At 41.4% G+C, this 24,458-nt stretch overlaps 1 protein-coding gene across 6 annotated transcripts; it reads right to left on the bottom strand.

Moving 5' to 3' along the window:
- Nucleotides 1-26: 26 nt before the first annotated feature.
- On the bottom strand, nucleotides 27-23,559 carry LOC142531517 (uncharacterized). 6 transcript variants are annotated; one of them, XR_012816310.1, is made up of 10 exons: nucleotides 23,280-23,556; nucleotides 23,063-23,112; nucleotides 20,832-20,929; nucleotides 10,123-10,267; nucleotides 9,601-10,048; nucleotides 9,340-9,464; nucleotides 9,121-9,200; nucleotides 8,625-8,751; nucleotides 8,148-8,256; nucleotides 7,603-8,067 (listed from the first exon to the last, which is right to left on the bottom strand). XR_012816310.1 is itself a non-coding variant. In XM_075637671.1 (8 exons), exons 1-4 carry the CDS (start codon nucleotides 23,493-23,495, stop codon nucleotides 9,767-9,769), a joined length of 693 nt encoding a protein of 230 aa, XP_075493786.1. In that variant the 5' UTR covers nucleotides 23,496-23,558; the 3' UTR covers nucleotides 7,603-8,067; nucleotides 8,148-8,256; nucleotides 9,121-9,200; nucleotides 9,340-9,464; nucleotides 9,601-9,766. The 6 variants fall into 6 exon arrangements, 3 of the variants coding, with proteins under 3 accessions (XP_075493787.1, XP_075493788.1, XP_075493786.1); XR_012816312.1 differs by lacking the exon at nucleotides 10,123-10,267 and having other exon boundaries at nucleotides 23,280-23,557; XM_075637671.1 differs by lacking the exons at nucleotides 8,625-8,751; nucleotides 20,832-20,929 and having other exon boundaries at nucleotides 23,280-23,558.
- Between the last annotated feature and the right edge of the window lie 899 nt (nucleotides 23,560-24,458).

Here is a 24,458-nt window from a genome sequence, read left to right as displayed (position 1 = left end):
ATATGATAATTCGTACATACACTACGCAATTTTTGTGAGTAGCACATACTTTTTTTTCTTGAAATCGAGTAGCACATACTTAGAAAGCATAAAAAATTTAGTTATGTTCATAGTATTACGAGCTGATTTCATTCTTGGTCTCTAGCTGTTGAGTTGTACCTGAAGAAAACAAACACGATAATAAAGTGAGTTAATTTCTAGCATATTGATTGAGATCCAATTATAAAATTTAAATAAATGCGAACGAAATTATTCAGAAATTCTAAGCATATCATGTAAAGAACTGAGAATGAAACAATTTGGGAGAACAAATCACTTAGCTTGTTTAAATTTCTAATATCGTTGTAAACATAACTATTTGAACGTATTCACGCCTAAACATTAATATATTTTGAAAACTTATATTATTTATTGTTTTTTTGTTGAATACATCTACAAATTAAAGATTATAAATAGTGAGCTTGTGATCAAAACTGAGAACGAGCTAGATATATCAAACATTAGGTAATTGTGAATAATATTGTAAGTTATATACATCCTTAAATGGTTGACAATGGATATATCAGGGGAAAAATACAACATAGCAACTGTTATCCAAAATATATGGAATGGTACAAAGCAGAAAGCAATGTGCAAAACAAGCGAAGCAGTGCGATAAACAAAACAGCAGGACAGTGCAAAAAATAAAGCAAACCGAGGCCTGTATGAAATACAGTGTCCTTAAAACAGATTCGTCCCCTCCGGTGTGTGCTGCGAAGATGAACGTGGACGTCTGTTTCCCAGGATACAACGGAAAACCAGTAGTACCGTAGCACAAGGCACCACCACGGCGAACTGAAAAAGTACCTGAACTTTATCACGAGGGCAGAGGAATGACAGAGGAACAGCAGCCGTTAGCAGCAGCAGCAGCCGAGATAGGAAAGCAGAAGAAAGCTTTGAAAATTTGAGAGTGCAGGAGAGTGTGTTGGATAATCCCTGATGGAGTTGAGGCTGTCCTCTGTTTATAGGCACTCCGGTTCCATATGACTGTAACTGTTGGTCATCCGAAAGGCCAAAGGCCAGCCCAGCTGGAGCACCAACCGTCACCCAGCTGGAGCACCAAAGGCCAGCCCAGCTGGAGCACCAACAGTCACGCAAGCCATATGAAGAGTCAGGCAGCTGGAAGGTCATTCATAACCGAAATTTCGAAAAAGAAAATTAACAAAAGCCAGGTGAACCTTGGTGGGAAATTTTGCCTTGATCGGTCCGACATTCGACGCACCCAGGTCGCGCTTGTACGCTTGCACAGAAGTCAAGCCTTTTTCCACTGCAAATCGGGCCCATGATTTGCACCCCCTCTGCGCCGACGGGCGCGAGAGAGAGCCTCTTGACCAATCTTACTTACACCTCTACAAAGTGTAAATCAATATAAGCTCACCAATGCCTTGTTCTTTTTCCTATGAGGGACACTTCCCACTTACCATCCACAAGCTAGTCCAATTTCTTATTCAAATGGACCAAGCCCAATACTACAAAAAAGTCCAACAATAGTCCAACAATCTCCCACATGAATGGAAATTGAAAGATATTCGACGATTTTTCGTGATAAAGTTCAACAGTTGAATCTTGCATAGGATAGATAGGTATTACCCTTTGAACCTTCCCTTGTGAAAGCATAACAATTCACTGGTTGACGGTAGACATGATGTCTTTGAACTGTACAGCCGTTTGTGTGAATTAAGATATACTTCACACATGACTCTTACTAATACTATTCAGTTCTCATGATTGTGTTCATTTTGGCCATGAACACGCGCCTGGTTCTTTACATAGTCAACAGAGATAACTCCAGTTGAGAGTAGTTGTCTAATGGTATTGTGTCTACGACGTATATGCCTAGACTTACCATTATACATTGTATTTTGTGCCCTTCCTATTGCAGATTGGCTATCACAATGTATGCATATAGCCGACACTGGTTTTTCCCATCCTGGAACATCTTCTAAAAAGTGACGCAGTCATTCAGCCTCTTCACCACACTTGTCAAGAGCTATAAAATCAGATTCCATCGTGGATCTGGCTATTACAGTTTGTTTAGAAGATTTCCACGCAATTGCTGCACCTCCTAAAGTGAATACAAATCCACTTGTAGATTTTGAGTCTTTCATATCAGATATCCAATTTGCATCACTGTATCCTTCGATAACAGTAGGATATCTGGTATAGTGTAGCCCATGATCACGAGTGTACCTTAAGTATCTTAGCAATCTGATAATTGCTTTCCAGTGTTCAACTCCTGGATTACTCGTGAATCTACTCAATTTGCTTACTGCATAGGCTATGTCTGGTCTTGTACAACTCATTAAGTACATCAGACTTCCAATGACTCGAGAGTATTCTAATTGAGACATACTCTCACCTCGATTCTTTGATAGATGCTGACTGGTGTCAATCGGGGTTCTAGCCAATGCAGAGTCATCATTATTGAATTTTTCAAGTATTTTGTCAACATAATGTGATTGACTTAGGACTATCCCTTCTGATGTTCTATGGATTTTAATTCCAAGGATCACATCGGCTAAGCCCAAATCTTTCATGTCAAATCTTTAGTTCAATAATTTCTTTGTGGATTTAATCATCTTATCATTACTACCAATGATAAGTATGTCATCTACGTAATGACATATCCATTTTCAGTGTTTTTTTATGTATACACATTTGTCACATTCACTGAATTTAAATCCACTTTCCATCATGGCTTTATCAAATTTTTCGTGCCATTGCTTTGGTGCTTGTTTTAAGCCATATAGAGACTTCACCAGTTTACAAACCTTATTTTCTTGCCCAATCGCAGAAAATCCCTCAGGTTGTTCCATGTAAATTTCCTCTTCTAAATCTCTATTTAGAAAAGCCGTCTTTACGTCCATTTGGTGTACTTCAAGATTCCGCAATGCGGCAATCGCAAGTATCACACGAATAGAGGTTATTCTCGATACAGGAGAATATGTGTCAAAGTAATCAAGCCCTTCACATTGATGGTAACCTTTAATTACCAATCTGGCTTTATACTTATCTATTGTTTCATCTGATTTCATTTTCCTTTTGAAAACCCGTTTACAGCCTAGTGGTTTGCTTCCCGGAGGAAGATTTACTAATTCCCAAGTATGGTTTTGTAAAATGGATTCCATTTCGGAATTGATGGCCTCTTTCCATAGAGGTCCCTCAGATGAACTCATTGCTTCCTTGAAGCCTTTAGGTTCACTTTCCAACATGAAAGTGATGAAATCCGGAACAAAGGATTTCTCAGTCCTAGCTCTCTTACTACGTCTAGGTTCAATGTCTTGATCAAGCTCTTGTTCTTCATCAATTGTCTCATATAATCTTTTGGATGAACTTGGTTCTTCCTTAGATTTGTATGGAAACAAGTGTTCAAAGAACGAAGCATTTCTTGATTCCATTATCGTATTCTTGTGAATATCAGATATCTGAGATTCATGTACAAGAAAACGATACGCGCTACTGTTTTGAGCATATCCAATGAAAATGCAATCAACAGTTTTAGGTCCTATCTTTACTTTCTTTGGAGTGGGTACTGCTACTTTGGCAAGACACCCCCACACTCGCAAGTATTGGTAAGAAGGACTTCTACCTTTCCATAACTCGTATGGACTTTTATCTTGCTTCTTTCGGGAACCTTATTTAAAAGGTAATTTGCTGTTAGAACAGCTTCCCCCCACATGTTCTGTGGTAAACCAGAACTTAATAACAACGCTTTCATCATTTCTTTCAAGGTGCGATTCTTTCTCTCTGCAATGCCATTTTGCTGAGGAGAATAAGGTGCAGTTCTTTCATGTTAGATACCGTGTTGAGCACAAAACTCAGCAAATGGTGATTCATATTCATCTCCACGATCACTTCTTAGCACCTTAATTTTCTTGCTAAGTTGATTTTCAACTTCACTAATATATTGGACAAATTTGTCAATAGCTTCATCCTTACTTTTGAGGAGATCACATAACAAAATTTTGTGCTATCGTCAACAAAGGTAATGAAGTATTTATTTCCACCACGAGTTTGTACACTTTTTAAATCACATATATCACTGTGAATTATATCAAGTGGCTCTACTATTTCTTTCAATCGTTCTAAAAGATGATCACGTTAGTTTTGCCTCAACACAAGTTTCACATTTGTGTTATTTATCAATTTGGAATGCAGGAATGCTTTTCATAGTTAATTAGCCTACGAATTGTATCGTAATTAACGTGTCCAAGTCTATCATGCCATAAACAAGAAGACTCAAGCAAATAAGCAAAAGTATTAACTTTATTCATCACGGGCTTAATAGCCATTACATTTAGTTAGAACAAACCATTACAAACATAATCTTTGCCAACAAACATTCCACTCTTAGACAAAACCACCTTATCTGACTCAAACACAATGCGAAAACCATGCTTGTTAAGAAGCGACCCGGACACCAAGTTCTTGCGGATGTCAGGTACATACAACACATTGTTCAAAGTCAGTTCTTTTCCCGATGTCATCTTTAGGACAACTTCTCCTTGACCCTTGATTTCAGAAGTGGTGGAATTTTCCATGAACAGCTTTTCCCCATTCTCAGATTCCTCAAGAGTTGCAAACATCTCCTTATCCGAGCAAACATGGCGAGTGGCACCCGTGTCGATCCACCACTCCCTTGGATTCGAACCCACCAGATTAACCTCTGATATTACAGCACAGAGATTCATGTTTGAAACCTCCTGAGAAATGTTCTCTACCACATTCGCCTCTCGGTTTCTCCTTGGCTTCTTACATTCAGATGCCTTGTGACCCATGCCATCACAGTTATAGCATTTTCCCGAGAACTTCTTCTTTGAAACGCCTCCTTTGGGTCCCATGTTCAACTTTCTGTTGGAGGAGGAGAAGGTTCTCTTTTTCGAGCTTTGACCATGCTCGACAACATTTGCCTTAGCAGCAACAGGAGAGAACAATCTTCTTTCCGAACTCTTGTGGTCTTCCTCAATACGAAGTCGAACAATGAGCTCTTCAACATTCATCTCCTTTCGTTTGTGCTTCAAGTAATTCTTGAAATCCTTCCAAGCTGGTGGTAGTTTCTCAACAATAGCAGCCACTTGGAATGATTCGCTCAAAGTCATCCCCTCACCGTGAATCTCGTGAAAAATCACTTGTAGTTCTTGAACTTGACTGATAACCGGCTTTGAATCCACCATTTTAAAGTCCAGAAAACGACCAACAAGAAACTTCTTGGCCCCGACATCCTCGATTTTGTACTTTCTGTCAAGGGATTCCCACAACTCTTTAGCCGTTTTCTTTTCGCAAAACACATTGTAGAGCGAATCGGCCAATCCGTTTAGTACATAGTTTCGGCATAAGAAATCAGAATGATTCCATGCCTCAACCGCACTAACAGATTCAACATCTCCCTCACCCTCGTTGAGTTTAGGAGCATCCTCGGTAAGGAATCTGGCCAAGTTCAGCATCGTCAAGTAAAACAGCATCTTCTGCTGCCACCTTTTGAAGTCGACACCAGTGAACTTCTCAGGTTTTTCTCCGTAGATGGCTGGAACAGAAACCGCAGTAGCACGTGGGGTACCATGAGGGACAACTTGAACAGTTTCCCTTTGCACGTTAGTTTCAGTAGCCATATCTGAAACAAAGCTCGTAATAAGTAATCTGTTTTAAGATTGTTATCCAAAATATATGGAATGGTACAGAGCAGAAAGCAATGTGCAAAACAAGCGAAGCAGTGCGATAAACAAAATAGCAGGATAGTGCAAAAAATAAAGCAAACCGAGGCCTGTATGAAATACAGTGTCCTTAAAACAGATTCGTCCCCTCCGGTGTGTGCTGCGAGGATGAACGTGGACGTCTGTTTCCCGGAATACAACGGAAAACCAGTAGTACCGTAGCACAAGGCACCACCACGGCGAACTGAAAAAGTACCTGAACTTTATCACTGAGGGCAGAGGAATGACAGAGGAACAGCAGCCGTTGGCAGCAGCAGCAGCCGAGATAGGAAAGCAAAAGAAAGCTTTGAAAATTTGAGAGTGCAGGAGAGTGTGTTGGATAATCCCTGATGGAGTTGAGGCTGCCTCTGTTTATAGGCACTCCAGTTCCATATGACTATAACTGTTGATCATCCGAAAGGCCAAAGGCCAGCCCAGCTGGAGCACCAAAGGCCAGCCCAGCTGGAGCACCAACAGTCACGCAAGCCATATGAAGAGTCAGGCAGCTGGAAAGGTCATTCATAACTGAAATTTTGAAAAAGAAAATTAGCAAAAGCCAGGTGAACCTTGGTGGGAAATTTTGCCTTGATCGGTCCGATATTCGACGCACCCAGGTCGCGCTCGTACTCTTGCACACAAGTCAAGCCTTTTTCCTACTGCAAATCGGGCCCATGATTTGCACCCCCTCTGCGCCGGCGGACGCGAGAGAAAGCCTCTTGACCAATCTTACTTACACCTCTACAAAGTGTAAATCAATATAAACTCACCAATGCCTTGTTCTTTTTCCTATGTGGGACACTTCCCACTTACCATCCACAAGCTAGTCCAATTTCTCATTCAAACGGACCAAGCCCAATACTACAAAAGTCCAACAATAATCCAACAACGACATGAGTAAAATCTATTTATGCATTGTAAAAAAAAATTAAACTGATGTAAAGAGTGAAATAAAAACAAGTATTATAAATGAAGGTTTTGTTGAATGTTATTCAGAGTTCTTAGTAGCCCCATATTATTTTTTTTGTAATTGAACCATTTTTAGTCTATAAGATAAATGTTTTACTATTTGCTTAATGTACATACTGAAGGTTGGCGGATAATGTTGAGATTCAGCTCTGTCTCGATATCGGCTGCATAGTCTATCAGAAGAGAAAGCTTTGATTCCATATTAAGTGCCCTTCGGAAGATGATGGCCCATACTGGGTTTGAGAAAAACCTTTTCATTAGTTCCTCGACTTCTTTTTCAAATTATTAATTTTTGTAACATTGGCTGCAGTCGATATATTCACAGTAGTGGTTGTTTTCCATTAGAGTTGGATTAGAAAAAGTAAGTTTAAATCTTGAAGAGAAATTATTGGAATTTTCGGAAATTTAGGCGTAAGGTAAAAGAAAGAAAATAAAGTTATATAAATTGTATGAGTTAGGGTGAGACATAGATGAATCATGACACATGGGGTGCTTATTTTTGGCCACCTCATTAAAAGTAGATTAACCTTGTCTAACTATTGACAAGTGTCAGGGGATAAGTTAGGTGTGTTCGTTGCGGATGTCGAAGGACTGTTTTTTTTGTAGTTATAAAGATGTTTTGTTTTTTGAATTATTTTAATTGACTGAATATTGCAACATTTGTTATTTTGTTTGGTTTACAAAAATAATACAACAATATTTAGTTGTAAGTTGAGGGTAAAATAGCGATGCTGATGCAGCATAACATGCTATCATTTAATGTAATTTAAATAATTTGCAGGTGTGCAGATATTTTATATTTGATTGTATAATTTTGAAAATGTATCTGTGTATATTCTTTTTAACGCTTTGGTTGGGAAAAAATTCCCTTATTTTCGGAAATTTAAAAAAATACTACACTGAAAATGTTAGGCAAAAAAACAGCTATCTTTTTTGGAGTTCACAAAAAAAAACATAGGTACTAATATACATGCTAGACTTTAACATCTACACCAGTGTTTCAGTCTTGTTTAACATGTTTTAAGCTTTCACTCAACACTTTCTCTCTGCATTCTAATCTTCTCTTACCTGTTATACTGGCATGCTGTGTTTTGAGTTCTGTTTCGAAATGCTCTTCTTGCATTGCAGAGCTGATTTCTTGGGATTCAGATACAGCTACGTTTTCGTGTAACAATCCCTCACCTTTGAAAGTAGAACCTTTATCTTCCTAGCTGTGCGATGCTGATGATGATTCTGAAGCTGGTAGACATGCGATGACTGTGTTTCGAACGAAACTTTTCCCTCTTGTTTTGTTCCACGACGTTCTTAGTTGGTAAAGGAATTGGGACTCTCGTAACTTTTGATTGAAAATGTTAGGGCAAAATGGCATTTTCTGTGGTCGATAAGATAAATAGTGTTGAGCAAAAATGAGAAGTTTTGTAGTGACAAGAATTAAGTGATAAAAAAGTATACATTTTCTTCGGCCTCGATTACATCTTCTCATGACATACATAGCAACATGCTTGCTTCCTTGTCCACAACATAAAGCATGTAAATTCCCAGTACCATCAAACAATTCTGCCTGGAATCATAACATGTATGTACATCATAAGTAAGATGGCATGTTTTTAATGAGTGTATGATTTCAAATTGTATTATTTACTTACCGTGGCTTTGGACTTGGGAAATTATGGTTGCAATAAAAACATGTAAACTCATACTTGTATGCACCCCACAGGCTTTAGAGCAATCTGGACAAGTCAGAAAGTATACACAATTCTCCGAGTTTTTTATTGTTATCCCAGCTTTGATCCAAAATGATTTTACATGCGAAACAAAGTGTGGCTATGTTTCAACTACTTATTGGCTTGAAAGCTAGATAAATCAGTGGGTAAATAAATACTGGCTTACAACTTCATTCAGGCAGTGGGTAAATAAATACTGGCTTACAACTTCATTCAGGCTCAGGATCTGACTGATTTTGCGGATTTGGGAGTCAAATGGTTGGTCTATTTCTTGGTTAGCTTTATCGTACAATTTCTGGGAAACAACAATATATTCTTTATTGGTTTGCCGCCTATAAAAAATGGCTTTATGTTAGTTATTTATTTCTGAGAACTATTGAAGAGGGTAAATATGAGAGAAAACACAAAAACAGAAATACGAGGAAAACATAAGCAAAGACAACAAGATAACTGTTCATTCAGCAGAACTATTTGTTCGGGATTTGTTTCTTATAAGTTGATGTACCATAATGCAATGATATGTTGATATCTTGCTTTATTATGGTAAAAAGATAACACAACCATTCTTCTTAATCTATACACAATATATCGCAAGGAAACTAAAGTGTAAAAAACATTTCATATAGCAAATTTACCACAATTGAATGAAGATAAATTTAAACGTACAAAATAACATGGTCATTAATGAGGTTAGCATTTACCATTGTTTTAGTAGTTCAGCTTGTCGTATTGGAGGATCAAATAAGATTGTAGCTGTTTGGTACTGTTCCAATGGATAATCCTACAACAATAATATATTTAAATGAGCTAAAGCAAATGTTATTAGGTACGAAAGTGCAAAATATACGACACAATATGTATAGTTTTGAAAAAAGCATTCTTTTTTTTTACATAGTGAAATCAAACAGAAGTGGTTGTACCGTAAAATGTGTTGACAGAAAGTCTCATCCCTAAAATCACAGGAAGAGTGTGGACATTTTGAGTCAAAAAAAGTGGTTAAGTTTGGAGGAATTCTTCCCACAAGGTGAGAATTAAGGGTCTATGCCTATCAAGTAGAGAGAACAAATATTTTCTGTTTTAGATAATCAATAAAAATATGAAATAGAGCAGTAAATATCCATTTTTAAAGCAATTTCCGACGAAACAAGTAATATTCAGTTTTTTTGTCCAAAGTAGCTTACTCTTTATTTACTATTACAAACTCTTGTAAATTTCTTTTTGTCTTCTCAACGAACCGTGGAGGGAAAACATGAATTACGCTGCATAATAAGTCTGAAACGGTGAACCACATGAATAAATTTATATATAATGTAGTTGTATGCTGAAGAAGAAAATTAGAAGAAGAACTTAGCTGATTTGTTTACTTGACACGTCTGCTAATTCAGGGCATTGTGCAAATGTCGTTAATTGGTAAGCATGATCAGTAGGCAGCTGTTCTTCTTCATTTGCAAGCCTTACGTATGTACTTCTACTAAGCAACATTTGATATTTCGCAGATGCAAAAACTGATGTGTTTCTAGTTATTTCTTTAACTTTAGCATTCCTGACGTAGTATGTCTTGTATAATTGAAGTAATTTGTCCAGCTGCTCAACGTCCTGGTCATATATAATTCCTTGCATGGTTCCATTCTATGGAAATAAATAGATAAAGTAAAAAACAGCTTCAACGTAAAGTTTTGTCCAAGGAGTACAATTTAGTTTACCTCTTTGTCAATGAAAACAAGTTTTTGTTGTCTTCCCCATTTTAAGAAACTAATTGGAGAGTTTTCAGAAACCAATACTTTAACAAACCGGTTGCGGATATCTGGCTTTAGATTTTCCAAAGTTGTACATTTCTCTTCTAATGGCCTGAATGTAAAAAAATAAGAGAAGTAACGTGCATGAGTAATTCACATACAAGTACGCACAATTTATCTAAAAAATCTCTAATTTTGAATTATGCAGACTATAACATACCATTTTTTGTAGAACTAACAATGTTATTTAAATAGACTAAAAGCATACACATGGATATTTAATAAATTTTTATACGCAATGCTTTTGCTAATAAAAAGATAAAAACTAACCTGCGTCAATAAGCATGTGCAACATCCAAAACTTCACGGTATACTACATTTTTGGTGCATTTAGTTCTATGAACTAATGGTGTTGGTGGTCTAATAAGTACCTTTATTTGATCCATATTCTTAGCTCTCGATAATGCAACATATAGTTGTCCATGTGAAAAAACCGGTTCTTTTAGATAAACACTAACAAAATCTAAAGTTTGACCTCGTGCTTTGTTAATTGTCATTGTGTAACATAAACGTACTGAAAATTGTTTTCTTTTAAACGGAATAGATGAAAAATCATCATGCGGAGATTCTAACGTTATTCGAGGAATGGAGGCGGGTTTTCCTGCATATGTGCCTACTGAAATTTTCGCATAAATAAATTTTTTACTAAAACCCTTGCAAAGTAAGCGTGTACCATTGCAAAGCCCTTCAGTGGGATTAATATTTCGTAAACATGATCGATGAATTTATTTTCACAATTAGTTTGTGTGGAGAAAGTCCTTGAGGAGTTAAACAGTGGAATAAATCTTCCTGATCTGGTATTACACAACTGCTTGTGCTCTCATCGCAACTATAGTAGTTTCTTCACGAGGAAATTTATTTATAAGAACATTAGTGATTTCGTGAACAAATTCATTTCTTGTTGTAAGTATTGCGCGTTTTACAAATAAAGAGATATCTAAATTGGAATCAGTAATGTTTGGAAACACCATGTCTATTAATGTAGTCAAAGACATAATGTCATATGTGAATGGGATGTTTATGTGAGATGAGATTTGGATTTCATTGTCTTTGTTAGTAGCTTCAATCCCATCACCAATTTTCAACAACCAAGATAAGAAGTTAGAATCAAATAATACACGCATATTTATTTGGAGTTTTATTTTAGTTAGCTGATTTCATAATGGTGACATAACAACGGAAGCATCTATAATATCATACTTTGTGCTCTTTAGAATAACAGGTGATACCCTCGGGATAGCCCGAGTTGTGTCCGAGTCATGGACGATTTTTGTGCCCGGGGCATGGACGACCCAGGATACTGGATGGATGGCCAGAATCAGGACAAGTCGGCAGGAAGGGTTCATCAGGAGCCGGGCGGATGAATGCCCGGGACGTCTCCTTCCCGGGCCACCGGACGCCCGGGACTCTCGTTCAAGCTCCAGGAAACTTTCAACCCAGGCCACCTCGATAAGAGCACCGCACTCGAGTATACTAGTAGAATTGGATGTGGACGACTGTCCCATCTCTGACACCAGGCCGATGGGTTGACAAAATCAGTTGGGCTAGATGTGACCAGTATGAGATTTGACATGTCAGAATATAGGGTGTGCTCAGCCGTCCTACTATAACTAGTAGGTAGCACAAAAAACGAGGTCATCATTACTTCTCCTACTATAAATACCAGCTTCTCTCTTTATATTTACATTCATTCATTCACACCAATATCACAACCATCACTTGGTTACATTGGTTCTTGGCTTGAATCATTCACTGACTTAAGCATCGGAGTGGTCCACGCCGGACACCCCTCCGGTGCTCATTCACGTGGTTACCTTCTTGAGTGCAGGAAATCCTCTCCGCCCGGGAAAGAAGCTTTTGGTTCAGATATCTACATTGCTCTTATTTCCTTCATCATTTTGATAGCAGATCCGATGGAGCACCCGACCCTGCTAACTCATTTCACCAGGATCGCATCATTCGCGCCGTCTGTGGAAAATTGAGCTCAAGACGTAGACATGGTTTCCATTAAAAAATAAGCCCGACTCTGCTTGGCAAACATACAAGTCCGACCAGCTTGGCACTCAGATCTTATATGTGGATTTCATATGGGCTCAAAGCTCAGCAGCTATCCCAGATTGGCATGAAGAGCATTTGCTATGCACTCAGTAGCATACAGCTATATTAGTCACCTAATTTAGCTTAACCAGAGAAGTTTTACTCTACCGAAATTGAATTCGGATTCAATATTTCCAGGTTAGTGATTTGATTTTTAATAAAACTAATATAGCAGGAGGAACAAAAAAGTTAAAAGTCCGGGAGGTACGAGGCCCCGGCACATTCTTGAAACTCCGGGAGGTATGAGGCCCTGGACACATTCTCTTAAGCCCGGGAGGTACGAAGCCCCGGCACATTCTTGAAACTCCGGGAGGTATGAGGCCCCGACACATTCTCGTAAGCTTGGGAGGTAAGAGGCCCCGGCACATTCTCTTAAGTCCGGGAGACATGAGGCCCCGACACATTCTCTTAAGCCCGGGAGGTATGAGGCCCTGACACATTATCTAAAGTCCGGGAGGTATGAGGCCCCGGCACATTCTTAAAAGTCCGGAAGGCTATGAGGCCCCGGCACATTATCTTAAGCTCGGGAGGATACGAGGCCCCGGCACATTATCTTAAGTCCGGGAGACACGAGGCCTCGGCACATTATCTTAGCCCAGGGTTCTCAAACCTGGATCGGGGCTCCGTACCTCGACCATTCATGAAGGCCAGGGCTCCGCACCCTGGTTATCTATTAAGCCCAGGGTTTTCAAACTGGCTCGGGGCTCCGCACCTCGACCATTCCCAAGTCCCGGGACATGCTCCCCGGCCCAAGGCTCCGCACCTTTGTTATTTATAAGCCCAGGGTTCTCAAACATGGCTCGGGGCTCCGCACCTCGACCATTCCCAAGTCTCGGGACATGCTCCCCGGCCCAAGGCTCCGCACCTTGGTTATTTATAAGCCTAGGGGTTATCAAACCTAGCTCGGGGCTCCGCACCTCGACCATTCCCAAATCCCGGGACATGCTCCCCGGCCCAAGGCTCCGCACCTTGGTTATTTATAAGCCCAGGATTCTCAAACCTGGCTCGGGGCTCCGCACCTCGACCATTCCCAAGTCCCGGAACATGCTCCCCGGCCCAAGGCTCCGCACCTTGGTTATTTATAAGCCCATGGTTCTCAAACCTGGCTCGGGGCTCCGCACCTCGACCATTGCCAAGTCCTGGGACATGCTCCCCGGCCCAGGGCTCCGCACCCTGGTTATCTATTAAGTCCAGGGATCCGTACCCTGGCTCAGAGCTCCGTACCTCGACCATTTATGAAGGCCAGGGCTCCGCACCCTGGTTATCATTTAAGTCCAGGGACCCGTACCCTGGCCTAGTGATCCGTACCCTGGCTCGTGGCTCCGCACTTCGATCATTCATCAAGCCCGGGAGACGTAAGTTCCCGGCACCTCATCCCATCTCTGGGATACATGAAGCCCCCGATGCTTTTACAGACAAACTAAATATTTTCCATGATCGGGCACACAAGACTAATCGGGACAGCGAGTATGACTCTAGCCCGACTATTTAAGGAGGGAGTGATGATACCCTCGGGATAGCCCGGGTTGTGTCCGAGTCATGGACGATTCTTGTGCCCGGGGCATGGACGACCCAGGATACTGAATGGATGGCCAGAATCAGGACAAGTCGGCAGGAAGGGTTCATCAGGAGCCGGGCGGATGAATGCCCGGGACGTCTCCTTCCCGGGCCACCGGACGTCCGGGCTCTCGTTCAAGCTCCAGGAAACTTTCAACCCAGGCCACCTCGATAAGAGCACCGCACTCGAGTATACTAGTAGAATTGGATGTGGGCGACTGTCCCATCTCTGACACCAGGCCGATGGGTTGACAAAATCAGTTGGGCTGGATGTGACCAGTATGAGATTTGACATGTCAGAATATAAGGTGTGCTCAGCCGTCCTACTATAACTAGTAGGTAGCACAAAAAACGAGGTCATCATTACTTCTCCTACTATAAATACCAGCTTCTCTTTTTATATTTACATTCATTCATTCACACCAATATCACAACCATCACTTGGTTACATTGGTTCTTGGCTTGAATCATTCACTGACTTAAGCATCGGAGTGGCCACGCCGGACACCCCTCCGGTGCTCATTCACGTGGTTACCTTCTTGAGTGCAGGAAATCCTCTCCGCCCGGGAAAGAAGCTTTTGGTTCAGATATCTACATTGCTCTTATTTCCTTCATCATTTTGATAGCAGATCCGGTGGAGCACCCGACCCTGCTAACTCATTTCACCAGGATCGCATCATTCGCGCCGTCTGTGGAAAATTGAGCTCAAGACGTAGACATGGTTTCCATTAAAAAATAAGCCCGACTCTGCTTGGCAAACATACAAGTCCGACCAGCTTGGCACTCAGATCTTATATGTGGATTTCATATGGGCTCAAAGCTCAGCAGCTATCCCAGATTGGCATGAAGAGCATTTGCTATGCACTCAGTAGCATACAGCTATATTAGTCACCTAATTTAGCTTAACCAGAGAAGTTTTACTCTACCGAAATTGAATTCGGATTCAATATTTCCAGGTTAGTGATTTGATTTTTAATAAAACTAATATAGCAGGAGGAACAAAAAAGTTAAAAGTCCGGGAGGTACGAGGCCCCGGCACATTCTTGAAACTCCGGGAGGTATGAGGCCCTGGCACATTCTCTTAAGCCCGGGAGGTACGAGGCCCCGGCACATTCTTGAAACTCCGGGAGGAATGAGGCCCCGGCACATTCTCGTAAGCTTGGGAGGTAAGAGGCCCCGGCACATTCTCTTAAGTACGGGAGACATGAGGCCCCGACACATTCTCTTACGCCCGGGAGGTATGAGGCCCTGACACTCTAAAGTCCGGGAGGTATGAGGCCCCGGCACATTCTTAAAAGTCCGGAAGGTATGAGGCCCCGGCACATTATCTTAAGCTCGGGAGGTACGAGGCCCCGGCACATTATCTTAAGTCCGGGAGACACGAGGCCTCGGCACATTATCTTAGCCCAGGGTTCTCAAACCTGGATCGGGGCTCCGTACCTCGACCATTCATGAAGGCCAGGGCTCCGCACCCTGGTTATCTATTAAGCCCAGGGTTTTCAAACTGGCTCGGGGCTCCGCACCTCGACCATTCCCAAGTCCCGGGACATGCTCCCCGGCCCAAGGCTCCGCACCTTTGTTATTTATAAACCCAGGGTTCTCAAACATGGCTCGGGGCTCCGCACCTCGACCATTCCCAAGTCTCGGGACATGCTCCCCGGCCCAAGGCTCCGCACCTTGGTTATTTATAAGCCCAGGGGTTATCAAACCTAGCTCGGGGCTCCGCACCTCGACCATTCCCAAATCCCGGGACATGCTCCCCGGCCCAAGGCTCCGCACCTTGGTTATTTATAAGCCCAGGATTCTCAAACCTGGCTCGGGGCTCCGCACCTCGACCATTCCCAAGTCCCGGGACATGCTCCCCGGCCCAAGGCTCCGCACCTTGGTTATTTATAAGCCCATGGTTCTCAAACCTGGCTCGGGGCTCCGCACCTCGACCATTGCCAAGTCCTGGGACATGCTCCCCGGCCCAGGGCTCCGCACCCTGGTTATCTATTAAGTCCAGGGATCCGTACCCTGGCTCAGAGCTCCGTACCTCGACCATTTATGAAGGCCAGGGCTCCGCACCCTGGTTATCATTTAAGTCCAGGGACCCGTACCCTGGCCTAGTGATCCGTACCCTGGCTCGTGGCTCCGCACTTCGATCATTCATCAAGCCCGGGAGACGTAAGTTCCCGGCACCTCATCCCATCTCTGGGATACATGAAGCCCCCGATGCTTTTACAGACAAACTAAATATTTTCCATGATCGGGCACACAAGACTAATCGGGACAGCGAGTATGACTCTAGCCCGACTATTTAAGGAGGGAGTGATGATACCCTCAGGATAGCCCGGGTTGTGTCCGAGTCATGGACGATTCTTGTGCCCGGGGCATGGACGACCCAGGATACTGGATGGATGGCCAGAATCAGGACAAGTCGGCAGGAAGGGTTCATCAGGAGCCGGGCGGATGAATGCCCGGGACGTCTCCTTCCCGGGCCACCGGACGCCCGGGCTCTCGTTCAAGCTCCAGGAAACTTTCAACCCAGGCCACCTCGATAAGAGCACCGCACTCGAGTATACTAGTAGAATTGGATGTGGGCGACTGTCCCATCTCTGACACCAGGCCGATGGGTTGACAAAATCAGTTGGGCTGGATGTGACCAGTATGAGATTTGACATGTCAGAATATAAGGTGTGCTCAGCCGTCCTACTATAACTAGTAGGTAGCACAAAAAACGAGGTCATCATTACTTCTCCTACTATAAATACCAGCTTCTCTTTTATATTTACATTCATTCATTCACACCAATATCACAACCATCACTTGGTTACATTGGTTCTTGGCTTGAATCATTCACTGACTTAAGCATCGGAGTGGCCACGCCGGACACCCCTCCGGTGCTCATTCACGTGGTTACCTTCTTGAGTGCAGGAAATCCTCTCCGCCCGGGAAAGAAGCTTTTGGTTCAGATATCTACATTGCTCTTATTTCCTTCATCATTTTGATAGCAGATCCGGTGGAGCACCCGACCCTGCTAACTCATTTCACCAGGATCGCATCATTCGCGCCGTCTGTGGAAAATTGAGCTCAAGACGTAGACATGGTTTCCATTAAAAAATAAGCCCGACTCTGCTTGGCAAACATACAAGTCCGACCAGCTTGGCACTCAGATCTTATATGTGGATTTCATATGGGCTCAAAGCTCAGCAGCTATCCCAGATTGGCATGAAGAGCATTTGCTATGCACTTAGTAGCATACAGCTATATTAGTCACCTAATTTAGCTTAACCAGAGTAGTATGAGGCCCTGGCACATTCTCTTAAGCCCGGGAGGTACGAGGCCCCGGCACATTCTTGAAACTCCGGGAGGTATGAGGCCCCGGCACATTCTCGTAAGCTTGGGAGGTAAGAGGCCCCGGCACATTCTCTTAAGTCCGGGAGACATGAGGCCCCGACACATTCTCTTAAGCCCGGGAGGTATGAGGCCCTGACACATTATCTAAAGTCCGGGAGGTATGAGGCCCCAGCACATTCTTAAAAGTCCGGAAGGTATGAGGCCCCGGCACATTATCTTAAGCTCGGGAGATACGAGGCCCCGGCACATTATCTTAAGTCCGGGAGACACGAGGCCTCGGCACATTATCTTAGCCCAGGGTTCTCAAACCTGGATCGGGGCTCCGTACCTCGATCATTCATGAAGGCCAGGGCTCCGCACCCTGGTTATCTATTAAGCCCAGGGTTTTCAAACTGGCTCGGGGCTCCGCACCTCGACCATTCCCAAGTCCCGGGATATGTTCCCCGGCCCAAGGCTCCGCACCTTTGTTATTTATAAGCCCAGGGTTCTCAAACATGGCTCAGGGCTCCGCACCTCGACCATTCCCAAGTCCCGGGACATGCTCCCCGGCCCAAGGCTCCGCACCTTGGTTATTTATAAGCCCAGGGTTATCAAACCTGGCTCGGGGCTTCGCACCTCGACCATTCCCAAATCCCAGGACATGCTCCCCGGCCCAAGGCTCCGCACCTTGGTTATTTATAAGCCCAGGATTCTCAAACCTAGCTCGGGGCTCCGCACCTCGACCATTCCCAAGTCCCGGGACATGCTCCCTGGCCCTAGGCTCCGCACCTTGGTTATTTATAAGCCCATGGTTCTCAAACCTGGCTCGGGGCTCCGCACCTCGACCATTGCCAAGTCCTGGGACATGCTCCCCGGCCCAGGGCTCCGCACCCTGGTTATCTATTAAGTCCAGGGATCCGTACCCTAGCTCAGATCTCCGTACCTCGACCATTTATGAAGGCCAGGGCTCCGCACCCTGGTTATCTATTAAGTCCAGGGACCCGTACCCTGGCCTAGTGATCCGTACCCTGGCTCGTGGCTCCGCACTTCGATCATTCATCAAGCCCGGGAGACGTAAGTTCCCGGCACCTCATCCCATCTCTGGGATACATGAAGCCCCCGATGCTTTTACAGACAAACTAAATATTTTCCATGATCGGGCACACAAGACTAATCGGGACAGCGAGTATGACTCTAGCCCGACTATTTAAGGAGGGAGTGATGATACCCTCGGGATAGCCCGGGTTGTGCCCGAGTCATGGACGACCCAGGATACTAGATGGATGGCCAGAATCAGGACAAGTCGGCATGAAGGGTTCACCAGGAGCCGGGCGGGTGAATGCCCGGGACATCTCCTCCCCGGGCCACCGGACGCCCGGGCTCTCGTTCAAGCTCCCGGGAACTTTCTACCCAGGCCACCTCGATAAGAGCACCGCACTCGAGTATACTAGCAGAATACGATGTGGGCGACTGTCCCATCTCTGACAACTGGCCGATGGGTTGACAAAATCAGATGGGCTGGATGTGACCAGTATAAGATTTGACATGTCAGAATATAGGGTGTGCTCAGCCGTCCTACTATAACTAGTAGGTAGCACAAAAAACGAGGTTATCATTACTTCTCCTACTATAAATACCAGGTTCTCTCTTTATATTTACGTTCATTCATTCACACCAATATCACAACCATCACTTGGTTACATTGGTTCTTGGCTTGAATCATTCACTGACTTAAGCATCGGAGTGGCCACGCCGGACACCCTTCCGGCACCCATTCACGTGGTTACCTTCTTGAGTGCAGGAAATCCTCTCCGCTCGGGAAAGAAGTTTTTGGATTCAGATATCTACATTGCTCTTATTTCCTTAATCATTTTGATAGCAGATCCGGTGGAGCACTCGACCCTGCTAACTCATTTCACCAGGATCGCATCAACATGCAATGTTTGACGAAAATCACCACAAAATACAACAAGTTTACCGCCAAATAATAATTTCGAATCCATAATGTCTTGTAACATTTCATTGAATTTTTCAATAATACTACGCCTAGCCATCGTAGCCTCATCCCAATAATGAGTTTTGCTAATTTTATTAAATGTGCTAATGCACTTTGTTTACTAATGCTACATGATTTGATATAGTTTTCCTCTAAAGGAATTTTAAATCTTGAATGAGAAGTGCGACCTCCTGGAAGCAAAGATGCTTGCAACCCCTGAAGTTGCTGTAGCAATTGCTATGTCACCAGCGGAGCGAATTGTAGCAAGAAGAGCTTTATAAAGAAAAGTTTTTCCAGTACCTCCAGGACCATCAATGAAGAAAGCAGTTGGCAAATCATTATGCACATGATGTAAGACTGGTTGCGTTTTCTATGCAATTGATGGTTTGACCAATGCAAGTTGGCCTAGGCTGCATTTTCATTTGTGTTTGGTCTAATATTTTAATGTCTCTATGCCAATCAGATTCCCCGTTTGGAAATATGAGAGGATATTGCAAAGGATCATAACAACCAAAGTAATGTTTAATTATTTGAGGATAATTGCTTTTTGGATACACTTGTATATGTTGACCTGTGTATTGGTTGTCCTCGTTAGATTCTAATCATATTCCAGCAACCTGAGGCACAGTGGGTCGATTAAAAACTCGTTGATCAGTAGCAGGGTCAGCCAGCAAAGCAATCTTATATTCGTTCAGATTTTCAATACAATTCAAACTGCGGAAAAACTTTCCGTATGGATTTTCTGTTAAAATGTGAATTAATTTTTCTGTAAGAGTTTCCTTAAATTTTGAATTAATAGACATCCGATTAGATGTTTCCTGTTCAGTATCAAAGAAATACAGCTGTAGGTTTTTTGGATTTTTGTTGTCTGGCGGTATTAATTGGTCTATAAAATGATAAAGCTGGCCTTGTACACGAAATGTATAAATTCTAGCATTTCTTCTAGCAAAAATTTCGTCGCAATATACTCCCATTGACGTGAAAGCAAACATTTTATTGTAACTACGAACACACGTATTAAAATCTTTTGCATCGTCGTCATTACCAATATACAGTTGAACCAAATCAGAAGGCATTTATGAACATAAAAGATTTATTTCTCTCGATGAACAACAAAATGTTGGCGGTTCGCCATATATGCGCCGGGCACCTCAATATTTACAATCCGGCACATTAGGTAGCAAATCTGGAGTACTTGCTATACACAGTAATATGTCAGCCTTAGAATTTTCTACGTCCAGCCCATGCAAAACATGTCTTATTTTGTTTGCGTCGATGCATATTTTTTTCTAGCTTACGCTCATTTAGACAAACATATTTTCGTTTACGAGAGTTCTTAATCATGTTTATATCTACTGGGTTTTCTTTTTTCTGCCGCGGAATCGTGGCTAATTTATAGTGTCAAGCAAATCAAAATTATCTAAATTTAAGACTATTAGTATACCGATATAAGAAACTGTAAGATTTAGCTGGCTATGACAAGAGAAAACAAAAACCAAAGTGAAATATAGCATATGATTTGGCAGCAAAAAAGCTAATAATCTAAAGCTTTGTATATTAATAAACATAAACAGGAAAACCAACATATATAGCAAAAGGCCACGAGTGCTGAAATCTGAACTAATAACTTCGTAATAAATTATCAAACCTATACCTGGTGTGAGTGGAAGAAATAGCATAGGTTTTATTTGTTGAAGCCTCTCAATGATGACACAACTAGTACAATGTAGCAAACCCAAAGTGAATCTGCAGATTAACAGAAGAACAAATTGTTTGGGCGCAGCAATGTAACAAGAAAGGAGTTGGCAAGCGCACAAAATAAGTTATAACCATAAGCCATAAAGTAAAGAGAGCTTAAATATATAAGTTGCCGATTTATTATAGCAGCATTTCTTTTTTTGGTAATAAATGATGTAAACCCTGCGCCATGTCGTGGTTACCTAGCCGTTCGTTCAAACAACACACAAATCATGCCAATTCCAAATTAAATACAAAATCCTTAGTTGTCTGACAGTGCTTGTGAGAGTGATGTTGATTTGAGGGAGGCTGTTTTTGAGCCGTTTTTTGTAGAACCAAGTTATCACCACCGAAATTAATAGGAACGCGAAAATAATACCTACCATCAAAACAGACCAGCTGCCGACGTTTAAGTAAGTTAACAAAGATTTGTATTCAATGAAGCTATACTTCTAAAGGCTCACCTAAGTTCGACATTTAGTCTTTTTTTGACCGGCAGGCCATTTTTCCCTTAAAGCACAATATTTTTTACTCCCAAAAAAAAGAAAAAATTATACATTTTCTTTCCGAAAAATAAAAAACGATAAAATAACTTAAATGGTTTATTTCCTCAAACATAACGGAGGCGAATTTTGCAGATCAATAACAATTAACTTAAAAACCTTTCACAAGCAAAATAAAGACTTTAAACCCCTTCTATAAAATCCAAATTAGTTCCTGGCTGAGCAAAGTGGTAAAAAATAAACAAAAAAACCGCAAACCACAAGAAAACACAAGCATACAGAACAGGAAATCAAATTAAAAAAGTACGAAATCCCACAAACCACTGCCAAAGCAACAAAAAGGCAAATAAAACGCAGGACGCTGATAACAAGCCAAAACAAACAAGAACCGCCTATTCCCTTGTAATTCTGTCACCGAACAAATCAACTGAAAACAAAATAATATACAAAGGAGGTGCATTTTAGGAACAAGGAAGCAGAAGGAAAACTTCACTTATTTCTCTCTTCCACTTCCCAGCAGAAGGGAAACCGATGCTTCACAAGCTTAAAAATAAAAACCCCATAGGCAGAACATAGATTTTTTAACCGGTAGAACATTGTTTGGAAAAGGCTTTAACCGAGGTTAAGGAGAATACAAGGACATTGGTTATGGTCCTGAAAAGTGAGAGGGAGCTTTTGAGCTTGAACAAAGAAAAGGAACAACAAAATCAAGAGATTAGGCTGTTGTTCAAAGAAAAAACCTAGAGGTAAATTTCAGGCTGTGATTATTTTCTGTTGAATTGATCGGGATGAATATGTTGAAGCTTTTAAATATTTATGAGATATTTGAGATCTCTATTTTTTATTGAGTGTAAATGTTTGGAAGCGAATGCATCACATCTTATTATATATAGTTTTTTTTTATAATAAGGTAACCATGCGCAAGAAATTGATTTCTTGTTGACCCGAAATGACTTATCTATCACAGCATTCAGTTTCTGTACATTTCATGCTCTGAAGCCACAACATTCACGTTTGATTTAATGTTCTGGGTTCTCCACCCTTTGCAGCAGTTGGTTACCCAATCTTTTCTCTATTAAATCATGGCCTGAGATCGTGTAATCTCGAGATAGTGATATTCGACTTTAAAACAAAGATAAGCATTAAAACAGAAACCAAAAAACCGCAAAACATAAGGAAACCCAAGAACAAAAACATGAGACCAAACTAAAAAACAATACAAAAGCCCAAAAACCACTCTCTAAGCGACGAAGAGGGAAAGAAAACGCAGGCCACTGATAACAAACCGGAACAAAAAAGAACCACCGATTCCCTTGTATTGTGTTTCTGTCATTGAAAAGATGATCTCGAAACGAAATCATTTTAGGAACAAGACAACAACATAATCAACTCACTTATTTTTCTCGCCACTCCCCAATGGAAGGGAGATCAGTAAGTCAAAAACGTAAACGTAAAAACCCATAAACAAAACAGAGAAAAACATATAAGCACAGAATCTCGAATATATACAACACTAAGTGCAAAAAATTTTAAGGAAAGCACACGTCGGGTAGGGGAAGTAACACAAGCAGAACACCAAACCAAATCATATACCAAAGCAGTTCATTTTAGGAGCAAGACAATGATAGGATCAACTCACTTATTTCTCTCTTCCACTCCCCAGCAAAATGGAAACCACTGCTTCAAAACCTTAAACATAAAAACCCGTAAGTAGAACAGAAGAGGACATATAAGCACGGAATCTCGAATTTAAGCAACGCTAAAATCAAAAAATTCAAAAGAAAGAACGCGTCAGGTAGGGAAAACAACACAAGTAGAAAACCATATTCGAGCAAGTCCAAGGCAAACACACACACCCAAATATCGCTTTCCGAGGCGAAGGAGAGTAGCAAAGGAGATTGAGTCGCGCACAAGATGGTAGAAAGAGATGGGCGTAAGGTAGACGGTAACTGAGAAGAAGGTGAACAGCATACGAGACAGGGAACGAAAGGAACTTGGGAAGAAAGGGTTGCAAGCAGATGGGAAAAATAACGAAGTGAAAGAGAGCACCGAATACCACAACTCTGAGACATGCACTGTTTCCTTGACAGCACAACCTCTTTGCTTAGTGGAGACCTAGCGTAAAACACGTGTATTTGGGAGAACCAAAAATGAACCAGACAAAAACAGGCCCATCACAATTTATTCAGGCTTTCGTACATGTAGATATTACATATCTATATATATATATATATACTTGTACTATGAACTTTGTTAATTTGTTTATTATTGGATTTTTACTTAAATAAATTTAATTATTAATTTAGTTATAACGAATTAAATAACTTGATAATATCAAATCACAATCAATTCATTTAAATCAGATAAATTTTAAAAAAAAAGATTTTCAGATGAAATTTCATTATCATATTCCAAATATTAACAATTTTAATTTTTAAATACTAACAATTTATTTTTAAATTAATTTTAGTCAGTACTATTTTCCATCGTTTATTTTAATTATGAAAAAATTATCAGAATAGTTAACACAATCAAATATATAGTAATCCTAAGGTAATTTTTTTTTTTTTTAACAAACATGTAAATTTAGTTGTTCATCATACATGTATGATTTATAATCAAGTCGTATATAATAAATTCTGAATCTCTCATACACTCATCTCTGAGTATCCTTGTTCTTCCGTCAGGTCTGCGGACTGTTTGCATCGTCAACAAAGAATCTAAAGCTATCTAGTTAATCATTTCACGTTATTGGATTGCTTTCTCAAGTCGCTTCTCGATTGGTCTTAATTATCCGTCTTTCACTGATGTCCGCCTTAGTATTTGTTTTCCGGAAGCCCCAGCGGACATGTCCATTTCAGTTATATGATTCTCATAATTGACACGGACATCAACATCCAATCTTAATGTATGACGCGACGGGACTGCCAAGTGGTTGCCTCGTTTCTGTTTGGATCGCTATTAGTACTGAATTTTGATGTTTCATTTGCTCGGTGGAAATCCAGAGCCACTCGGTTGCCCGTGTTATGTTCCGG

Source organism: Primulina tabacum, chromosome 17 (assembly GCF_025594145.1).
Source record: "Primulina tabacum isolate GXHZ01 chromosome 17, ASM2559414v2, whole genome shotgun sequence".
Taxonomy (NCBI): Eukaryota; Viridiplantae; Streptophyta; class Magnoliopsida; order Lamiales; family Gesneriaceae; genus Primulina; species Primulina tabacum.
The sequence above is the reverse complement of the archived record's forward strand: the minus strand, read 5'-3'. Positions and strand labels throughout refer to the sequence as shown.

Bases quoted from the DNA above. Each gene is read 5' to 3' on its own strand.
- LOC142531517 (XM_075637673.1), bottom strand. From the start codon at position 23,495: ATGTCTCAGAGTTGTGGTATTCGGTGCTCTCTTTCACTTCGTTATTTT. The intron at 23,113-23,279 runs GTGTGTGTGTTT...TTTATGTTTAAG, and splicing joins CCTCGGAAAGCGATATTTGG to GTTTTGAAGCAGTGGTTTCC. The intron at 10,049-10,122 runs GTAAACTAAATT...TTATTTCCATAG, and splicing joins TTGTTTTCATTGACAAAGAG to AATGGAACCATGCAAGGAAT.